This window comes from Diabrotica virgifera, chromosome 5 (genome assembly GCF_917563875.1).
Source record: "Diabrotica virgifera virgifera chromosome 5, PGI_DIABVI_V3a".
In the NCBI taxonomy this organism is placed as follows: Eukaryota; Metazoa; Arthropoda; class Insecta; order Coleoptera; family Chrysomelidae; genus Diabrotica; species Diabrotica virgifera.
In genome coordinates this window covers 35,350,491-35,371,353 of record NC_065447.1, presented here as the reverse complement: position 1 = coordinate 35,371,353, position 20,863 = coordinate 35,350,491, and the positions used below count along the sequence as shown (strand labels likewise).

General features: G+C 34.1%; 2 protein-coding genes across 4 annotated transcripts in view; one reads left to right on the top strand and one right to left on the bottom strand.

Annotated features, from left to right (window-relative positions):
* LOC126885676 (UDP-glucosyltransferase 2-like) overlaps nucleotides 1–16,009 on the bottom strand; it is a 48,946-nt gene extending 32,937 nt beyond the window's left edge. The window contains exon 1 of one of the 2 annotated variants that reach the window (XM_050652370.1): nucleotides 15,715–16,009. In XM_050652370.1, the coding sequence (XP_050508327.1) occupies nucleotides 15,715–15,958 (244 nt within the window). In that variant the 5' untranslated portion in view covers nucleotides 15,959–16,009. Of the gene's footprint in view, nucleotides 1–12,287; nucleotides 12,574–15,714 lie in introns of those variants that run through there. The other variant, XM_050652371.1, reaches the window with a different exon arrangement.
* The window catches only part of LOC126885674 (uncharacterized), a 228,615-nt gene that overhangs the window by 84,230 nt on the left and 123,522 nt on the right, over nucleotides 1–20,863 (top strand). The gene's annotated exons all lie outside the window — the stretch shown is intronic.

Sequence of the window (20,863 nt, the reverse complement as noted above, 5' to 3'; positions counted from 1 at the left end):
CAGCCGTACCCCATAGTTGTACACCATATGTCCATATTGGTTTTAAGGCTACTTTATACACCAATAATTTGTTTTTTAAACTAAGCTTTGACTGTCTTCCCAATAGCCAGTAGTATTTGCTGAGTTTTAAGCCAAGTTGTTTTCATTTGTTAAAAATGTGCATTCTCCAGGTCAGTCCTTTATCCAAGTGCATCCCTAAATACTTAACGCTGTCAGATTGAGGCAGATCTTGTCCATTTAGTGTAACAGGTGGCACTGTACCTCTGCATTTGGTAAATGTAACCTGCACTGATTTTACTTCATTGACTTTGATTCTCCAGTTTCTTGTCCAGTCCTGTATTTTCACTAGATGTTGTTGGAAAATTCTTGCGGCTATGACTGAGTCTTTGTGTTTGACTATTATCGCTTTATCATCTGCAAAGGAAGCTGTGATTGTTTGGTTGCTTACTGGAAGATCAGCTGTGTGCATAAGATAGAGAAGTGGACCAAGAACACTGCCCTGTGGTACCCCTGCCTTTATCAATGTGATTTCTGATGTTGTCTGTCCATACCTTACAGTAAAATATCTTTCTTTTAGGTAGGATTCCATAATAATGTACAGTGTGTGGGGGAGTGATTTTTTTAATTTAAATAGTAGTCCATTATGCCAAACCTTATCAAAAGCTTGACTCACATCTAAGAAAGCAGTCGTGCAGTAACTTTTTTGCTCAAATGCTTCATTTATTTCGTCCACTACTCTGTGTTTCTGTTCAATTGTGCTATGATCCTTTCTGAATCCGAATTGGTGTTCAGGAATCAGGTGGTTTTCTTCTATTATGGGAGTCAGTCGGGTTATGAGTAGCTTTTCTAGGAGTTTACCAAGGACTGGCAGCAGGCTGATTGGTCTGTATGATGTTACTTCATTTATTGGTTTTCCAGGTTTTGGAATAAGTATAAGCTCGGCAACTTTCCATTGGGCAGGGAAGTATCCTAATCGTAGCACCGCGTTGAATATTGTTGTTACTAGCACAATCCCTTTTCTTGGGAGTTCTTTAATAAGACGGCCTTTGACCAGATCAAACCCTGGAGCCTTATCTGAATTTAAGTTTCTTCTGATTGTCTCATGTACCTCTTTGACCTTGAAGAGTTTTGGAATTTGGGACATTTGATATGGAGCTTCAAGAGTTTCCTTGATTTTAGCTTCTATTTCAGGCGTATTTTGCGATGGAAGAGGTTGAAAGACTTCCTCCAGTTATTCTCGGAAGGTATTTGCTTTTTCCTCCTCAGTGCGTGCCCATGTTCGGTCTCTTTTACGAATCGGAGGAATTTGTTCATTTTGTCTTTTTAAGTTCTTAACCGCTTTCCATAACGAATAGTCTGTATCTTCTGTACTTGTCAGATTTTCTAAGTATTCGTTAAATGATGCATTCTTTATATTGTTATTAAGCTCTTTCAATTCTCTAGAAGCTTTGTCATAATTTATCCTGTTTGTCGGGTATCTATTGCGCTGCCAAATCCTTCGGAGTTTTCTTTTTTCAGCTATTTTCTTTTTTATTATTACTGGGCAGTGTTGTTTTTTTTTTGTGATTTGATATTTCTGGTGTTGCATTTTTCGCAGCAGTGTGGATGATGTTTGTTAATTGATTTACTGCAGTTTCAATTTCTGTTTTTGTTTTTAATGATATTTTTAAGTCAATTTCTGCATTAATTTGGTTTCTATATTGTTCCCAATTGGTATTCTTGTTGAACAGCATTACAGGAAGTTCTTTTTCTATAATTGTGGCACTAACTTGTGCTATTATTGGTGTGTGATCAGAATAAAGGTCTAGATTTGATTCTACATTTAGGTAACCAGCTCCTATGCCTTTAACTATGAAAAAATCAAGTAGGTCTGGTATTTTAGCTGGATCCTTAGGCCAGTACGTTAGAGTATTTGTGGATAGGTAACTCAATTGCAGTTCTTGGATGATGTTATATAGTACTCTACCTCTACCTGGCGCTGTTAGTCTTGAGCCCCTTGCTATGTTTTTCGCATTGTAATCACCTCCTGCTAGGAACATGTGACCTAAAGACAAGAAGTATTCTTCCATCTCTTGTTTATTTGGTGGGTAATTTGGTGGGAAGTATGCCGCTGATACTGTTAATGGACCTAGCCAATCTTCAATTACGATACTGGTTGCCTGTAGAAAGTTTTTACTGAATTTAGGTAACTCCTAGTGTTTAATTTGGTGTCTAATGAGCACTGCCGTTCCTCCTCTGGCTATCCTGTCAGCTTCTGGATGTGTTGTGTGGTACATTAAATAATTTTTAATATTAATGTAAGAACTACTGTTAAAGTGGGATTCTGATATTAGAAGAATGTCAATGTCGTTGTGCGCAAGAAATACTTCTACTTCTTGTTTGTGTTTGGCAAGGCCGTTTGCATTCCAAAGGGCAATTTTATACAGTTGGGCCATTTCTAATTAAGAGATTTGTACATGCCGAGCTGCCCCAAATTTTATTTTTCTAATCTTTAGGGCGGGGCAATAGTAGTGTAAACTTAAAATGTCGACTGAATTCCGCCGTTGCGTTAGCCGTCATTTTGATTTTAAACGGGAACCGTTTTTGCTCAATATCTCCGCTATTTTAAACTTGTCGACAAAAAGTATGAATACTAAAATTATTGAAAATACGATTTTCTATAATTTCTTTCATTACAATTTTTTTCCTGCGGTCGATATTTTCAGTGTTATGGGGGAAAATTTTGACGTTATTATTTATGCGCGGTAGTCTGATTATAGCCTAGTTGTCAGTCAGCTGTCTCTACTAGGCCAAAATGGATGACCTACACCTATACCATGAAAAAGAATGTGTGTGTGTACTTTGTACGCACGTAAGAAGTTATACTTCTATTATATGATTTCTTAAAAATAAATATACTTTAAACAGTTTGTTTTAATTTTTTTAAAAACCAAACTAATTTTGTGCTTACCGCTTTCAAAAAAATAAAAAAAGTATAGGATTGCACTGGATTCGAACTCAAGACCTCTCGATCTCTGGCCGAATGCTATACCAAATACGCTACGAGGACTGTGTCTGTATCGGTTCGAACGTACCTAATGACAATTCACGGTAACAAACAGACAAGGTGATGTATAATAAATATACAATAAAATGTTTTAATAATACTCATCTTACTCCTGAGGAAGACAAATCCAAAGACACAAAAATTATAATAAATATATTTACTAAAAACACTAATATACTTTTTTCACACCTTTTCTTGCCCTGATATATTTATACATAACTAGAAAGATTTAGCAACTAAACGCCATACTGTCTGTGTGCGCACGCGCGCAGTATTATGAAATTTTAGTCTCAATCGCGCCCAAAGAAGTATAACTTCAAAACGTTTTTTTATGTGTTTGTGCAACGTGTATGTGGCCGTTATTTCTGTTTTCTGCTGTTTGGGGTCGTACGGAGGACAAAGTACTTAGCAGTTTTAATGAAAATTCATATTTATACTCTTAAGCTGCTCATGCTTATACCTCAATGTATCGGTACTTTTTTACTAATTGACGTTAGTAAAAAAAGAGTTTTGTACTTCTTTTTCTTACAAGATTTCTTTTTTTATTGTAGCATTAGCTCCGATATGACGTTTATGTCGAAAGCGCTCAGCTAAAGAAATAAAAATTATTTACACACTTTGACATAGGTATCTACTATATTTTCATTTCCTTCATTTAATTGAATTACTCAATTTTAATATTGTACATATCAAATTTTAATTTTTTTCTACGACCGTTTAATAGCATGCTCATTATTCGATATTTTTTAATAGATAATAGCACCCATTACTTTACCCGTGAGTAATAGTTTATTACTCACGGTTTGAAGTTACTCACGGGTCATTACTCAAGGGCTGAAGTTAGATTCAAGTGGCACATGCCACTTTTAATATTAATCGTGTATAAACTGCTAATACAATTACTTAAACTTGTTTATTTAATACAATAATTATTGTAATTTATATCAATAATTAACTTCGAAAAATTTTTAAAGGAATTTTAACTGTAACAATGGCAGTACAGTGGAACCTCGATAACTCGGATTAATCGGGACCGCGGCCGATCCGGGTTATCGAAAATCCGGGTTAGCCGGAGAGCATTGTAAAAATTAATAAAATACGGTATACTTATAGATAAAGTCCGTTATAATTAAAATAACATGAAATATTTATGCACAGTACACATCTAACTTACCTATTATAGTTGTATATTGTATAGAGTATAGTATAGACAGTATAGATAGAGTATTGTTCATTTCTAGGTAAAAAAAACTCAGTCAGTTTCGGTTGTGTCAATTTCGTCTGCCATCGGAACGATGTTATGTTATTTAAGAACAGTGGCTCTTTCATTGTTTAAAGTTTAAAAGACCATTGTTCTAAAAATAATTTTTTAAAAGACAGTTGAAAATAAATAAAGGAATAAAAGGTATCTGTTGTTTGCGATAGTCCGATAATGGATAATGATCGTCGCTCTGCCGCCGCTACCGCCATGTGCCATGAGTCATTTTTACCGTATAGTTCAAATTATACATATACCCATTATCTCTCAAATATTATTATGGTCCAAGCCAAGTTTTATCAATGAAACTCGATATTTTTAAGACATTCCAGAAGCGGCTGCAGATAAAATGTTTTAACATAATACATACATTTTTATTGTTGAAATGTTCCTCTGATGAAAATCGGTCCGGGTTAGCCGGACTTCCGGGTTATCGGGGGCCGACTTATCGAGGTTCCACTGTATATTTTTTACGTTTATATCTTGTTTACTAAAAATTTTGACGTTTATCATTTATTTTAGTGACAGTGGCATTAGCGCATTTTGTTTGTGTTAATTGGAATTTATAATTAATACTAGCTGACCCGCTGAACTTCGTTGCACCTTATCACCTTATGGAATTAGATAATGTGTCATTATTCAATAACCAAAAATTAACAGAACCAAAAACATATTCAAAAATATTACGTATGAAAAAAGTTGAATCTTTCATGTGAAAAACCTGTAGACAAAGAGCCGGGTTAGGTAAAATTTGCTAGTAATTTTGGGCACCATAAAGAGTTTATAACTTAAATAGTAGAAAACATAATAATATGAGTATTATGCCGTCATTTTTAGTGGCACATGCATCGACGCACTGTGGTTCCAAATGCCGAAAACGTGGTCTTGAACCTTTAAAAACGTATATGGTTCGTATACTTCGGATTTACCTTCGTACTTAAGGGATTTTGGCATCGCTGATTATCAATATGACATTTTTTTTAAACAAAATGGCGGATCCACGATGGAGGAAAGTATTTAAAATATCAATTAAAACGCTATATTTTTTAAAAATTCAGTAATTTAGGGTCGCTCATTACAAATCTGACATTTTTTGAAAATAAATGACGGATCCAATATGGCGTATTAAACACATATTTTTTTCAAATGTTATATTATAAGAAACCCTTGAAATTGCTAATTACGCATACGTTTTCTGTTTGAAGTACAACGTTCAGAACCTTTTACTTATGTAAAACCGCCAATACATATTCCTGTTATGTAAAACCGCCACAGAATTATGTACTTTTTGAATATATCTGTACAAAATTTTGATTATTTTTACTATACATACCATATTTTTACTGTTCATTTATTAACAAATTTTATGCACCCATTGTTAATCAATATTAAGTCAACTTACAGCTTACATACTTGAAAAAGAAGAATCTGCTTTACAGTGATAAAATTGATAAATTAGAAGAGTTATTTTCCTAACAAGTGCAGAAAGTCATTCCTTTCCGCACGCGACTGCAGTTTGCCGAACGACGCGAAGCGGGAGTTCGGCAAGCAGTCGAGTGCGGAAAAGAGACTTTCTGCAAGAGTTAGGAACAATATTTTTTCTAAGAGTCTTTAAAAAATTACGAAATCTTAATCAATTAATTTAATTAGTATGAAAATACATACACAAATTAATTCTTTGACAAGGTTGTCATAACCAAACTTTCAATATAATTAGTTAGAATGACGACTATCTTGGTTTTCATGACGATGATTCAAAACGACTGTTATTGGGCGCGTTTACCAGATGCAAACGTTGGCAATCAGTTTGCGCTTTATGGTTCTGAACGACTTGCTAACGTCAAACATGTTTGGAAAGCGGTCGCCATTTTTGCAAACATAAGATATTTAAGTCGAACTTTGCAAACGTGTTGAAATATGGCGGGAATTTAAATTGTATATATTGTAAAATATATTGATAAGGGTTTTATATATAAAATAAAGGCTACTGAAGACATTCTGCTACGTTATTATCTATTAAATAAATTTTCTTTTTTCCTTTAATAAAAAAAAAATAAATTCAAAAACGTATTTATTGAGAAAATTTATTTTAGGTTACGTTCAAACCAAGCAAGCAAAATGTCAAATTTTAACCTAAACAACCAACCGTTCAGTTCGCTGTCAACAAGTTTAGAATCAAAGCGCAAACATTTGTGAATGTGTTTGCATCTGGTGAACGCAGTCATTAGCTTTGTTCCAGCAGAATGTTGAACTGATGTTGAACTGATTCAGGATCGTACTGAGCATGCGCTTTACATAAAACGCGTACGGTTTTATGTAAAGCGCACGCTCAGTACGATTCTGAATCAGTTCAAAATTCTGCTGGAACAAAGCTATTGTCTACCGATTTGACTTTCGAATATTATGTCAAAATAATTTTATTTCATCGAATTGTCGCGTTAATTTCATTAAAACAGGAAGACAATAAGATATATTTGAAATAAATTAGTAAATAATATCTAAATATTAGTTTATTGCATGTATTATAATTACTTTAAGGCCATATTAACATATCTAAATTAACACGCGTGCGGAAAAGTAAAACCGCGTGCGGAAAAGTAACATGCGTGCGGAAAAGTAACATGCGTGCGGAAAAGTAACACGCGTGCGGAAAAGTGAAACTTTCTAAACTAAAATGCGTGCGCGAAAGTAGACATTTTTGCACGCTCGTAGAAAAAACATTTTACAGCGTTTGCAATACATGCGTTCTTTTTCACTTTCACTGTCGGCCAAGGTAACGTCGTACATGATTCATTTATCCCTGAGCTATGAATAAGAATACATCCGTTATGATTTTTATACCTGCGTATTACTACTCTACGATAGTATCTGAAAACAATTGTAAACATTAAAATCTCTAGCTAGGACTTTTGTTATCTCATGATTACGTTTTCAGCATTTAGCACCACTGTGCGACGTGACGGTGGAAAATGAAACGTTCCAAAATGTTCCCAGTCCCAGAATTCATCAAAAATAAAACTTATCGCAATCTCCCACCATCAAACAGTTATTTTTAATTTTTTATACCTTAAAATTTTATATAGGGTGTCCCAAAAGTAGTGGAACGGTCGAATATTTCGCGAATTAAACATCGGATCGAAAAACTGAAAAATACGTGTTCAATCATTTTCAAAAATCTATCCAATGGCACCAAACACCAACCCCCACTACATCCCCTGGAGGTGGGGTGGGTGGTAACTTTAAAATCTCAAATGGAAACCCCTAGTTTTTCTTGCAGATTTGGATTCGTTACGTAAAAGTAGGCAACTTTTATCCAAGACATTTTTTCGAACTGTGGATAGATGGCGCTGCAATTGGAGAAAACGATTTATCCCGATACCGTAGGTAAATTATAGAAACGGTCTAATATCTCGAGAAATACACTTCCAAATGAGAAACCAAAAAACAGGTTTTCAATATTTTTCGAAAACCTATCGACAAACACCAAACATGACCCTCTAACCCACCCCGTGGAGATGGGGTGGGGGGTAAATTTAAAATCTTAAATAGCAACCCCCACTTTTTATTGCAAATTCGAATTCGTCATGAAAAATTAAACAACATTTATTTGAAACATTTTTTAAAATTGCTGATAGATGGCGCTAATAAATCGTATTTTTCCAATTAAAGCGCCATCTATCAACAATTCTAAAAAATGTTTCGAATAAATGTTGCTTAATTTTTCATGACGAATCCGAATCTGTAATAAAAATCTATTTAAGATTTTAAAGTTACCCCCCACCCCACCTCCAGGGGGTGGGTTGGAGGGTCATGTTTAGTGTTATTCGATAGGTTTTCGAAAAGTATTAAAAACCTTTTTTTTTGGTTTCTCATTTGGAAGTGTATTTCTCGAGATATTAGACCGTTTCTATAATTTACCTATGCTATCAGGATAAATCGTTTTTCCCAATTATAGCGCCATCTATCCACAGTTCAAAAAAATGTCTTGAATAAAATTTACTTACTTTTACGTAACGAATCCAAATCTGCAAGAAAAACTAGGGGTTTCCATTTGAGATTTTAAAGTTACCCCCCACCCCACCTCCAAGGGGTGTAGTGGGGGTTGGTGTTTGGTGTCATTGGATAGACTTTTGAAAATGATTGAACATGTATTTCTCAGTTTTTCGATCCGATGTTTAGTTCGCGAAATATTCGACCGTTCCACTACTTTTGGGACACTCTGTATATTAAATTAATTATGACAATAACAACAAAATAATATCGACCATAATTCAATCTAATGGCACTGTAGCTGTCAATTTCATTGCTAATTGAAGACGTTTAAATTGAATTGGCATATCTGATATATAGGTCTGGATCCCGCGTATGAGAAAAAAGTTGATTAATAGCAAGCTGAAAATTTGTTAATAGCTTAAGGGTGTCTAGTCGGATAAACTTTGATATATGGGAACACTGGAACAGGGGCAGTTTTAATTGTGGAACAGGTTAAAAATTTGGAACGGTCAGACCACGAAAACGGCAAATTTATTTTGTCGGACAGAATAGACTTAAACTCTTCGAACAGAGATTAAACTCTCATGCAAAAATCAGACTGCTATTTATCACCTGTCATAATTCCTGTCATTTGACATATTCTACATGTTCCACTCATTAAAACGCCCATTTAGTGATAAATAGCAGTCTGATTTTTGCATGAGAGTATAATCTATGTTCGGAGAGTTTAGGTCTGTTCTGTCGGACAAAATACATGTGCCGTTTTCGTGGTCTGGATGTTCCAAATTTTTAACCTGTTCCACAATTAAAACTTCCCCTGTTTCAGTGTTCCCATATATCAAAGTTTGTCCGACTAGACACCCTTAAGCTATTAACAAATTTTCAGCTTGCTATTAATCAACTTTTTTTTTCATACGCAGGATCCAGACCTAATATATTGAGTACAGATGTCCATTAACTTTACTTATTTACGTATATCTTGAAAGTACAATGAAATCGGCCAACAACAGTCGAATATAAAAGTACTAAGTCTGCCTTGGATTGACTGTAAATATTCGCACCAAGGTGTTTTGAATATATTGGGACATTTATCAATCGGCTTGTTTGAGTATATGTGAAATAGTGTGATACTTGTGAGAGTAGTTAATGCTCGTGCAAAGGTACCAAAAGCATGCACACGATTAACCGCCTTGAAAAATTCGGTGAGTGTAGTTTTGGGTGGATCTATAGCACGATCAATCACTGGTCTTGTTCGTGAAATACACGCGCTAACCTTTTTCAAGATAGACGGCTAAATGAATAACTGCTGAATCCCGTTCATGAATTTTTATTTTATAGTTTTTATTAATTGGGTGAACATTCATATTGGTATTTTCAACTTGAGACACAGCAGTATTATTGCCTTTATTCACATACTTGCAAAAATGTATGTGATGCTCTTCACTGAACTGCAGAACCCAACGTTAATAAATATGCGCATTTATTGTCTTGCTGATCATTACAACAGCAATTGGGAACAATTTTTGGTGAAGATGCAGTAGGTTAACATTACACGATCATGTAAGAACAGATAGAATAAAAGAAATGATGAAGGTTGAGACAACATTAACGGATACGATAGAGAGAAAACAACTTTCCTGGTACGGACACATGAGAAGAATGAATGATGAGAGATTACCGATTAAAACCTGGAAATGGAACCCAAAAAGAAGAAGGAAAAAAATAAGATCAAAAAAGTCTTGGGAAAAAGGGATCAATATAGCCATGAACAGAAGAAATATAGAAATAGATTCATGGCAAAACAGAAAACAATGGCGTTCGAATTGCGATAAACGGCCTATGATGCTGTAAAACAGTCGCTATATACAGGGTGTCCAGAAACTCTACCGACAAACGAAGAAAGGAGATTCCTCAGATAATTGTAAGACAATTTAACTTAACTCACCTAGTCCTAAAATGCTTCCTAAGGGAGCTAGAGCTCTTTGAAGATGGCGTCATGTAATTAGTTTTTCTTAAATACCTCCAGAACGCTTCTATTTAGAAAAACGAAAATTGGTATGCGTATTTACTTTCCAGAAATGAATCGATTCCATCCATTGCGAATTTCTAGTACCGGTCATAGGCGTCCGTTTTGGGTAGGGCAACGGTTCTTTTATCGTCTAACTTTGTTGTCTTTAATTTTTAAGCATTTTTGACTCTGAATTATTAAATTGTGAGGTATTCTAGTACTAAAAGGTACTCTTACTTTAAGTCGATAGGATACACCGTCTTCTAGAAAAATCGATTTAAAAATTTTTTCGTTCTTTGAATTAAAAAAAAAAAGAATAAAAAAAAACTATTTAGAAATATGAAAAAGATGAAAACTGGTACATTTATTTATATTCCAGAGATTAATCGATTTCATTAATTGCGAATTTCTAGTACCGGTCATAGGCATTTCTAGTTATTTTATAGCATAACTTTATATGTCTTTAATTGTTAAGTATTTTTGACACTAGATTATTCAATTATGAGATATTCGAGTACTATAAGTTACTCTTGCTTCAAGTTGTTAAAATACATCGTTTTCCTTTATTTTTTTTCAATTTATTTTTTTTTTCAAATTCCCAAACCTAAAAACTTTTAAATCGATTTTTCTAGAAAACGGTGTATCCTACCGACTTAAAGCAGGAGTACCTTTTAGTACTAGAATACCTCACAATTTAATAATCCAGTATTAAAAATGCTTAAAAGTTGAAGACAAAAATGTTATGCGATAAAATATCCGTTGCCCTACCCAAAACGGACGCCTATGATCGGTACTAGAAATTCGCAATGGATGGAATCGATTTATTTCTGGAAAGTAAATATGTATACAAATTTTCGTTTTTCTAAATAGAAGCATTCTGGAGGTATTTAAGAAAAACTAATTACATGGCGCCATCTTCATAGAGCTCTAGCTCCTTTAGGACGCATTTTTGAACTAGGTGAATTGGGTTAAATTGTCTTAAAATTATCTGATGAATCTCCTGTCTTCGTTTGTGGGTGGAGTTTCTGGACACCCTGTATACAGTGCGTCCATAAAGTAACGCATAAATTCGTTATTTCGTAAACCGGTTACTTTAAGGGAAATTCCCGAAACAGGTCGATTTTTATTTTTAAATTACGGTTTTTTGGCATATATATCATACTAGTGACGTCATCCATCTGGGCGTGATGACGTAATCGATGATTTTTTTTAATTGAGAATAGGGGTCATAATATGATAGCTCATTTGAAAGGGTATTCAATTCTCTATCATTAACTAATATAAACATTAACATAATTATTTATACAGTGTGTTCAAAAAACCTTTTTTTATTAAAATAAGTGAGACAAAAAGAAGAATATAATGTAATTATTTAATTCAAAATACATTTTACCACTGTCAGTAAACAGAAAAAAATTTTATGTGACAAATAAACATTGATTTTCGCTTAAACGAAATGTTCAAACTGCCAAGCGACAGGTGGGTGGCAGCTTTAACATTGAATTTAAGCAAAAAACAATATTTATTTCTCAAGTAAACATTTTTTTCCTGTTTTCTGACAACAGTAAAACGTATTTTGAATTGAATAAATTACGTACATTCTTCTGTTTGTCTCAATTATTTTAATTAAAAAAATGTTTTTTTGAACACCTTGTATAAATAATTAGGTTAATGTTTATATTAGTGAATAGAGAATTGAATACCCTTTCAAATGGGATTAAAAAAAATCATAGATTACGTCATCGCGCCCAGATGGATTACGTCACTAGTATGATATATATGCCAAAAATCTGAATCTAAAATAAAAATCGACCCGTTTCAGGATTTTTCATTAATGTCGCTGGTTTACGAAATAATGAATTTATGCGTTACTTTATGGACGCACTGTATACAAAAATAATACAAAAAATATAAAGAACTGCAGTATGAACTGAACTGAATATTTTTAGAACTGCACGATAACGAACTATATACGTACTTACCTAATACTTGATCCTGATTAGTTCCTACCCTTACTGATATATCCACCCAGTTTTTGATGGGTTTTTGTTGGGGAAAGCAACTGATCATAGTAACATTATGACCACTGTCTGCCAACGATTTTAACAATTGAAATCCCAGCGTAAAGTGACTATGCTGACAAAAAGTAAAAACTCCCAAAATATTGTAAGTTGAACCAAATTTTTGAATTGCCCAAAATGTCAATATTGCCAAAAATATCTTCATTTTTAGTGACAGGAGCAAGTGCAAACTTTGTTTAAGTGTTTTTAATATATACAAACGAATATAGATAAACAGTTTATTTATAGATACTAAACATACCTTAAATATCACACTAAAGTATAGATACCAGAAATTACATAGTCGAAACTATACAGGATGACCTACTTATATTAACTGTCCACTTGAATTTAATCGTAGAGATTTTCAGAGCCATTAGCCCCAGAATGTGCATTTTAAGAGTTAAAGGACGTTTCTTTAACTACAGTATAATTAATGCGCATGCCCCGACAGAAGAAAAAGAAGATGAAATTAAAGAAGAGTTTTATGATGAGCTAGAGTCCGCATATCAGTCATGCCCAAAAAATGATATAAAAATAATCTATGGAGACCTAAACGCCAAAGTTGGAAGAGAACAGCAATTCCAACCCACAATAGGTAGGCACAGTCTCCATGAGCAATCAAATGACAATGGCAATAGGTTAATAAACCTAGCAAGATCACTTAACATGGTGATTGCTAGCACATACTTTGCTCGCAAAGATATACACAAGGGTACCTGGAAGTCCCCAGATGGACTGACAGTAAATATGATAGATCATGTTATTGTAGACTCGAGACACCAATCGAATATAATAAACGTCCGCACCAGAAGAGGGGCAAATGCGGATTCTGATCACTACCTGGTCGAAAGTAGAGTAAGGGTTAGAATTTCAAACATCAAAAAGGAAAGAGGCTCTAAACATGAACGATACAAGGTAGAAGGACTCAAAGAAACAAACAAAAATAAAGAGTATAAAGAAAAGATAAGCATCAAACTAGAAAACAAACCAAAACATAAAAACTCAAATAAGGAGTGGGAAGAGTGCAGAGAAATCATAAAAGAGACAGCTAAAGAAGTATTAGGCATAGAAGGTAAAGAAAGAAGAACAAGAACGAATGACTGGTTTGACGAAGAATGTCAGATTATTACAGACAGAAAAAACAGAGCATATTTACTGATGCAACAGGGGCACAGAACCCGACAAGCAGAGGAAGAATATAAACAACTACGCAAAGAAGAAAAGAAAACTCACCGAAGAAAAAAGAGAGAATATATGAACAAACAACTTCAAGAACTGCAAGAACTAAGTAGATCGACAGAGACAAGAAAATTTTATCAGAAACTGAACAAAAGCAGAAAAGACTTCAAACCGAGAACGACGATGTGTAGAGATAAGGAAGGTAATATATTGATAGAACAGCAAGAGATACTAAGAAGATGGACAGAACATTTTACAGAAAAGTTTGAAGGAGATGGGAGTGAGACGAACCCTGATATACCATTAGACCAAGCAGACAACAGAGAAAAGAGTCCACCAACAATAGCCGAGATTAGAACAGCAGTAGACAAATTAAAGAACAATAAATCATCGGGATCGGATCAAGTAGCATCGGAATTACTGAAGGAAGGAGGAGACGCACTACAGAAAACAATACATGAATTGATAACAAATATATGGTCAAATAAACAGCTACCAGTGGAGTGGAATAGTGGTATTATTGTACCATTACATAAAAAAGGGAATCAGTTAGAATATGGAAACTACCGTGGAATCACGCTGCTGAATGCAGCATACAAAATAATGTCCAACGTCATTTATGAAATACTTAGACCACACGCTGAAAAAATAGTTGGCAGGTACCAAAGTGGCTTCTGTAGACAGAAGTCAACAATAGACCAGATATTTGTTCTGCGACAGATCCTCGAAAAAGCAAGTGAACATAACATCGACACACATCATCTCTTCATAGCCTCCTAAAGCGCATATGACAATATAAACCGAGAATCCTTAATAAAAGCAATGAAAGAATTTGATATACCAACACAACTAATAGAACTGATAAAAGAATCTCTAAAAGTAGAAAGTAAAATCCGGATACAAAACGAACTAACGGAAACAATAGATGTGAAAAAGGGACTACGCCAGGGAGACGCTCTATCATGCATCTTGTTCAACATCGTACTCGAGAAAATAATGAGGGACACAACAGTCAATACTCGAGGAACAATAATTAATAAAAGCGTGCAACTACTAGCATTTGCAGATGATATTGACATAATCGCAAGATCAAGAAGAGAAATGATAGAGGCATTCAATCAAATAGAACGAGCTGCACAAAATAGTGGCCTTAAAATCAACCAGAACAAAACAAAATATATGCAGGTAAGTAAAAACACAAAAATAAGGCAGCCACAAAATATAACAATAGGAGAATACAACATTGAGGGGGTAAAAAACTTTACATACTTGCGATCACTAGTCACATCTGATAATAACGTAGCAGAGGAAGTGAAGAGGCGAATATTTATTGCCAATAAAAGTTGCCATGGCTTAATTCGGCAACTAAGATCAGATAACGTCGCAAGGAAAACAAAATGCCAAATATACAAAACCTTAATAAGACCGGTACTCACATACGGCTCAGAAACCTGGACACTCACTAAAAGAGAGGAAACATTGCTAGCCACCTTTGAAAGAAAAATCTTGCGACACATATAAGGGCACAAAAGGAAATGTAATTTGGCGAAGAAGGTACAACTTTGAACTATACGAAATATACCAGGATCCGGATATCATAACATTCATTAAAATAGGACGGCTGCTTTGGATGGAACATGTAGAAAGAATACAAGAAGGCAAAATACCAAACAAAATATTCAAACAGATGCCAGTAGGAAAAAGAACAAGAGGAAGACCGAAGCTGAGATATTTAGAACAAATAGAAAATGATATAAAAACCTTAAAAATAAAAAAAAACTGGAGAAAAAAACCACGAAACAGATCAGAGTGGAGAAGAATCCTGGAACAGGCCAAGACCCAGAAAGGGCTGTCGAGCCAATGATGATGATGAATATACAAATTTTCGTTTTTCTAAATAGAAGCATTCTGGAGGTATTTAAGAAAAACTAATTACATGGCGCCATCTTCAAAGAGCTCTAGCTCCCTTAGGAAGCATTTTCGGACTAGGTGAATTGGGTTAAATTTTCTTAAAATCATCTGATGAATCTCTTGTCTTCGTTTGTCGGTAGAGTTTCTGGACACCCTGTATATACAAAAGTAATACAAAAAATATAAAGAACTGCAGTATGAACTGAACTGAATATTTTTTTAGAGCTGCACGATAATGAACTATATACGTACTTACCTAGTACTTGATCCTGATTAGTTCCTACCCTTACTGATATATCTACCCAGTTTTTGATGGGTTTTTGTTGGGGAAAGCAACTGATCATAGTAACATTATGACCACTATCTGCCAACGATTTTAACAATTGAAATCCCAGCGTGAAGTGACTATGCTGACAAAAAGTAAAAACTCCCAAAATATTGTAAGTTGAACCAAATTTTTGAATTGACCAAAATGTCAATATTGCCAAAAATATCTTCATTTTTAGTGACAGGAGCAAGTGCAAACTTTGTTTAAGTGTTTTTAATATATACAAACGAATATAGATAAAAAGTTTATTTATACTAAACTACCTCAAATATCACACTAAAGTATAGATACCAGAAATTACATAGTCGAGACTATACAGGATGACCTACTTTATATTAACTGTCCATTTGAATTTAATCGTAGAGATTTTTACTTAAAATACATGTGAACCAAGGTACAAGAGGTATACGATAATTATTTATTTATTTATTTACGGGCGAACTCATTTTACAAATTAAGTACAATTTTAAAACAAGTACGATAATTTAAAAAAATACAATTAACATGTTAAGGGTTTAAAACAAAATAAAACATGTATAAGCTAAAAATTACAAGACAATTAAACATGAAGGTACACAGACATAATATAAATAATAAACATAAAAAGTAGGTACCTACATCTGATAATAACTGATAATAACTGTCGTCAAGTGATATTTGACAATACGGCCTTGAATCTGTTTAAGCTGTAGGAAAAGTCGAGTTCCTGAAATTGATTTGCAATTCTTTGGCTTCGAGATAAGAACGAATAATGAGCATAATTTGTTCTATGCATTGGTACAGAAAATGAAACCAATTGTCTTGTCTGGCGGTTGGGAACTGCGAAATCAATTTTGGCTAACATATCTGGGCAGTCGATTTGTGAGTTAACCAGCTTAAAAAATACAATTAAGTCGTGATGTAATCGACGGCTTTTTAATGTAGTAATATTCAGCATCTGTAGAATATCGTCATAATGTATATACTGGCCAAGTTTAAATGCAACATGTCTAAGAAATTTATGTTGCATATTCTCAATTTTATCACTATATAACTGATAATAGGGAGACCACACCGAAGAGCAATATTCCAGATGAGGTCTAACTAACGAACAATATAGAATCTTTAATGGTTGGATGGACGTAAAATCAGAAGTAACTCGTTTGATATATCCAAGAAGCCTCAAAGATTTGTTAATGATAGTTTTAAAGTGCTCATGAAAAGTTAGTGAGGTATCTAGCCATATTCCAAGATCTTTGATAACAGTTTGTGATGAAAGAACATATGTTCGACACTTACTTGACACTTACTTGTATTCAGTTCCATACCATTATTGATGCACCAACTTTGAAGTTTAGTCAAGTCGTCTTGTAATTTTTCAGCATTTTTACTTGACCTTATTACAGAAAATACCTTTAATTCATCAGCAAATAGGAGTACCACACCATGGTGAAAACTTTTAACTATATCATTAATAAACAGATTAAACGATAAAGGTCCCAAGTGGGATCCTTGTGGTACGTCAGAAGTTACAGAAATTCTATTGGATTTAATACTGTTAAAACGTACAATTTGTTTTCTATTGGAAATATAATCTGCAAACCATTTTAGTAACGATCCAGTGATACCAAAACTTTCAAGTTTAGTTAATAGGAGCTCATGATTAACTCTGTCAAATGCTTTTGATAAGTCTGTATAAATAGCATCAACTTGGTGACCTGCCTCCATTGCTTGTGTTATATAACTAATAAAATATAGAAGGTTGACTTCTGTAGATCTACCACTGCAAAATCCATATTGTTGAGACGCTATTTTGTGCCTAAATACTAATGATAGATGTTCTGTTAATATGGCTTCAAACAGTTTGGGAATGGTGCTTAATATAGATATAGGACGATAGTTCTTTATATCATGCTTATTATCGCTTTTATAAATTGGTGTTATATAACTCAATTTCCAGTAACTTGGGAATTGACCTGATGATAATGACTCATTGAATATATAATATAAGGGACGAGCTAATACAAAACCACAGTATTTCAATAAGATAGGAGGTACTGCATCAGGACCTGGACCTTTCCGTGGTTTCAGATTAGTTAGATGTTGATAGACTTCAGAGATGCTAACAGAATAATTAGAAATATTCTGATCACTATCAGTTACGAGTATTTGATGTTGAGTTATATTATCCTTACGATACACGGATAGAAAATGAGAAGCAAACAGATTGGCAGATTCAGACATAGAATTAGACCTAACATTATCAAGGAACATTTCAGAAGGTAGAGAATTCTGGTCCTTTTTGGCATTTGCAAATTTCCAAAACAACCTACTGTCAGCCTGTGTAGAACACTGGGCATCACTCACAAACTGATTATAGCATTGTTTAGAGAGTACTTTACACTGAGATCTTAGACACGAAAATTTGTCGTAACTGTCTAAATTAAACAGTGTCTTGTGTTCTTGGTGTGCCATTTTTTTCCGTATATAGTTCCCGTAATTCAGGTGTAAACCACGGAGGAAATTTCTTAGCAGAATTTTTTTTGATGGGGACATGAATCTCGATTATTGAATATAAGACATCGTAAAATATATTAATCATTTCATCTAAAGACTTACCCAACAGCAAATCATCCCACAAAACTGCACCTAAACAATCATCAATAACTTCAAAGTTTGCATTTTTAAAATCGTAATAATATTGTTCAGGAATGTTATCAGTGTTAGTATTTTTAAATCTTAAAGAAGTTACAAGTGGAGGGTGGTGATTATCCGGGGTAATGAGATTGAATTGGGATACACAGCATCTCAGTAAACATCATATTAAAAATAAACCTTTTAATAATTAAATGCCCGTGGTAATGTTTGTTTTTAATAAATACGATTAACCTAGTTTTTGCATCGATGCATGCTAGTATTTGATACAAGGTCGAGTTGCAATAATATTCAGTGGGTGTTTATTAACAGTCAGCACTTTTGAATCACGTTCACCTTGGCTTACCAAAACAGTAAATAAACAATAATCGACTTTAATTATATTTTTACGAGAACAGATAAATCAATTAGCAATTGAGATTCCAGGGGGTAACATCGATTTCAAGTAAATACTATACCACCAGTTACTTTCTGTGATATATTTAACGTGTAAATAAATGTATTAACAACGAACGATATTTACTACATCAACCCTCATAGTCGGGGTAACCACCCCTAAGTATCCAGGGTGGCTCAGAAGACAGGATCCACCATAAGATCATCTATTGATTTTGAGACTATGAGAAGACTTTGAGAAAATACTAAATCCAATAGAACACCTCTCTCATTCACACTATTCGAGCACTGAAAAAGATTATTGAATGCAACCATATTTGATAATAAATCAATAGCATTAGTTTCAAGAAGATTAGCTTGTACATTAGGTGTAGCTTCAGATGCCAGATTATTCATTTGCCAGTCACAATTAGGAACATTAAAATCGCCAAATATATGAAAACAAGCTTTAGAATATTCTTCGGTAAGTGTGTCTACATCCTGACAAAATGTTTCAAATACATCTAATGATGCCTTTGGAGGTACATAAACACTACCTATCACTTGAGGAAAATTATTACCAACTACAACAAACAAGTTTTCAATAGTTCGAGAAGTGTCCAACTGATGGTTTGTGAGGGACTTGTGAACTGCAATAGGACAATAAGAAACGACACACACGCACTCGTAAAAAAAATTAAAAAATGATCGCTGGAAACGTTGTTCGATAGAAATGGAGCATTATTTTAAGGCCTCTAAAAGGAAATATGGCGCTTTATAAGAAGTCAAAGAACGGAGGTAAAGAAACTAATAGAACCAAAACACATAGAAAATTAGCCATGGATAGACTAAGTGAAAAAGCTCTATGCAAAGGAAGAACAAATGACTCTAAAACCGGAAACAATAGAAATTACCACAAAATTTGTGTCATTTAATGATGAACTTAATATAAGTACACAGGAAGTTCGCAAAACACGTATTAAGCTGAAGAACAGAAAAGCTACAGGTAAAGACGGAATACCAAAAAAATTACTGAAATATTGTGGAGCAGCAATGAGAGAACAAAAAAATGGCGCCCGAAAATCGTGTTTAGTTCAATTTTTGCTCTATAAATCTAAAGATTTTAACTTTACACCAAAAACACCCAAACAAGAATTCACCGTAATTAAATTCTGCATAGAGACGTGTTTTCCCGATTTATTTTGACGAAAATTTTTCCCGGAAAATTTGGGTTTTTCCAAAAAAATCTTTAATTTTCAACTAAAATTTTAGATAAGTAATTGTTTATCAGTAATTAAATAACTTAAATCCATCCATCTAATGGCACTACAGCCCAAATCGAGCCTTGGCCTCCTTCAATAAGCTTGTCCAATCATTTCGATTTACCGCTGTTTTCCATGAATTTAGCGTTCTGACATTCCATGTTCCCAGCATAAATTCCATATTCCGTTGCCAAAGTCGTCGTCTTGATATCCGTCCATTCCGAGACCTATCTGAAGGTTTCGTAGTAGTACTTTTTTACAAGAATAGGTTACTGGCCTATCGCCCAATCCCCTTTTCGGAGGACCATTTCTCCCTTCCTCGTCAGCCCTGACCCTACTTTCCACTTTGGTTGGTTACCCAATCTCCGGTAAGGTTGCTCAAGTTCTCCAGGGTTCACCCGTGCAGCCCAAGCCGCACTTCGTGGAGGTGAGGATAGGAATTGAGTAGGAGAGGCTAGAGATGCTAACTGGAGACAGCATCTTGTATTGCGCTTCACTACCCCATTTGAACCCCAAATAACTTAAATAGCTTTAGGTAATATAAAAGCTCTTTTCGTATAGATTACAATAATCTATACGAAAAGAGCTATAATTCCAGATATTAATGTATAATTCCAGAATCCGATGGAAATTGAATAAATAGTTTAGTAATAATTGAATTGTTAATTAAAATTTACGGTCGCTATAATAACCACAATAATTATGATACATAAGAATAACTATGATTTTTGCATAAAAAACGTATGTAATATCAAAGCCTATCTAATGTACTTTACTGAAATTGGACTATTATATTATATATATTA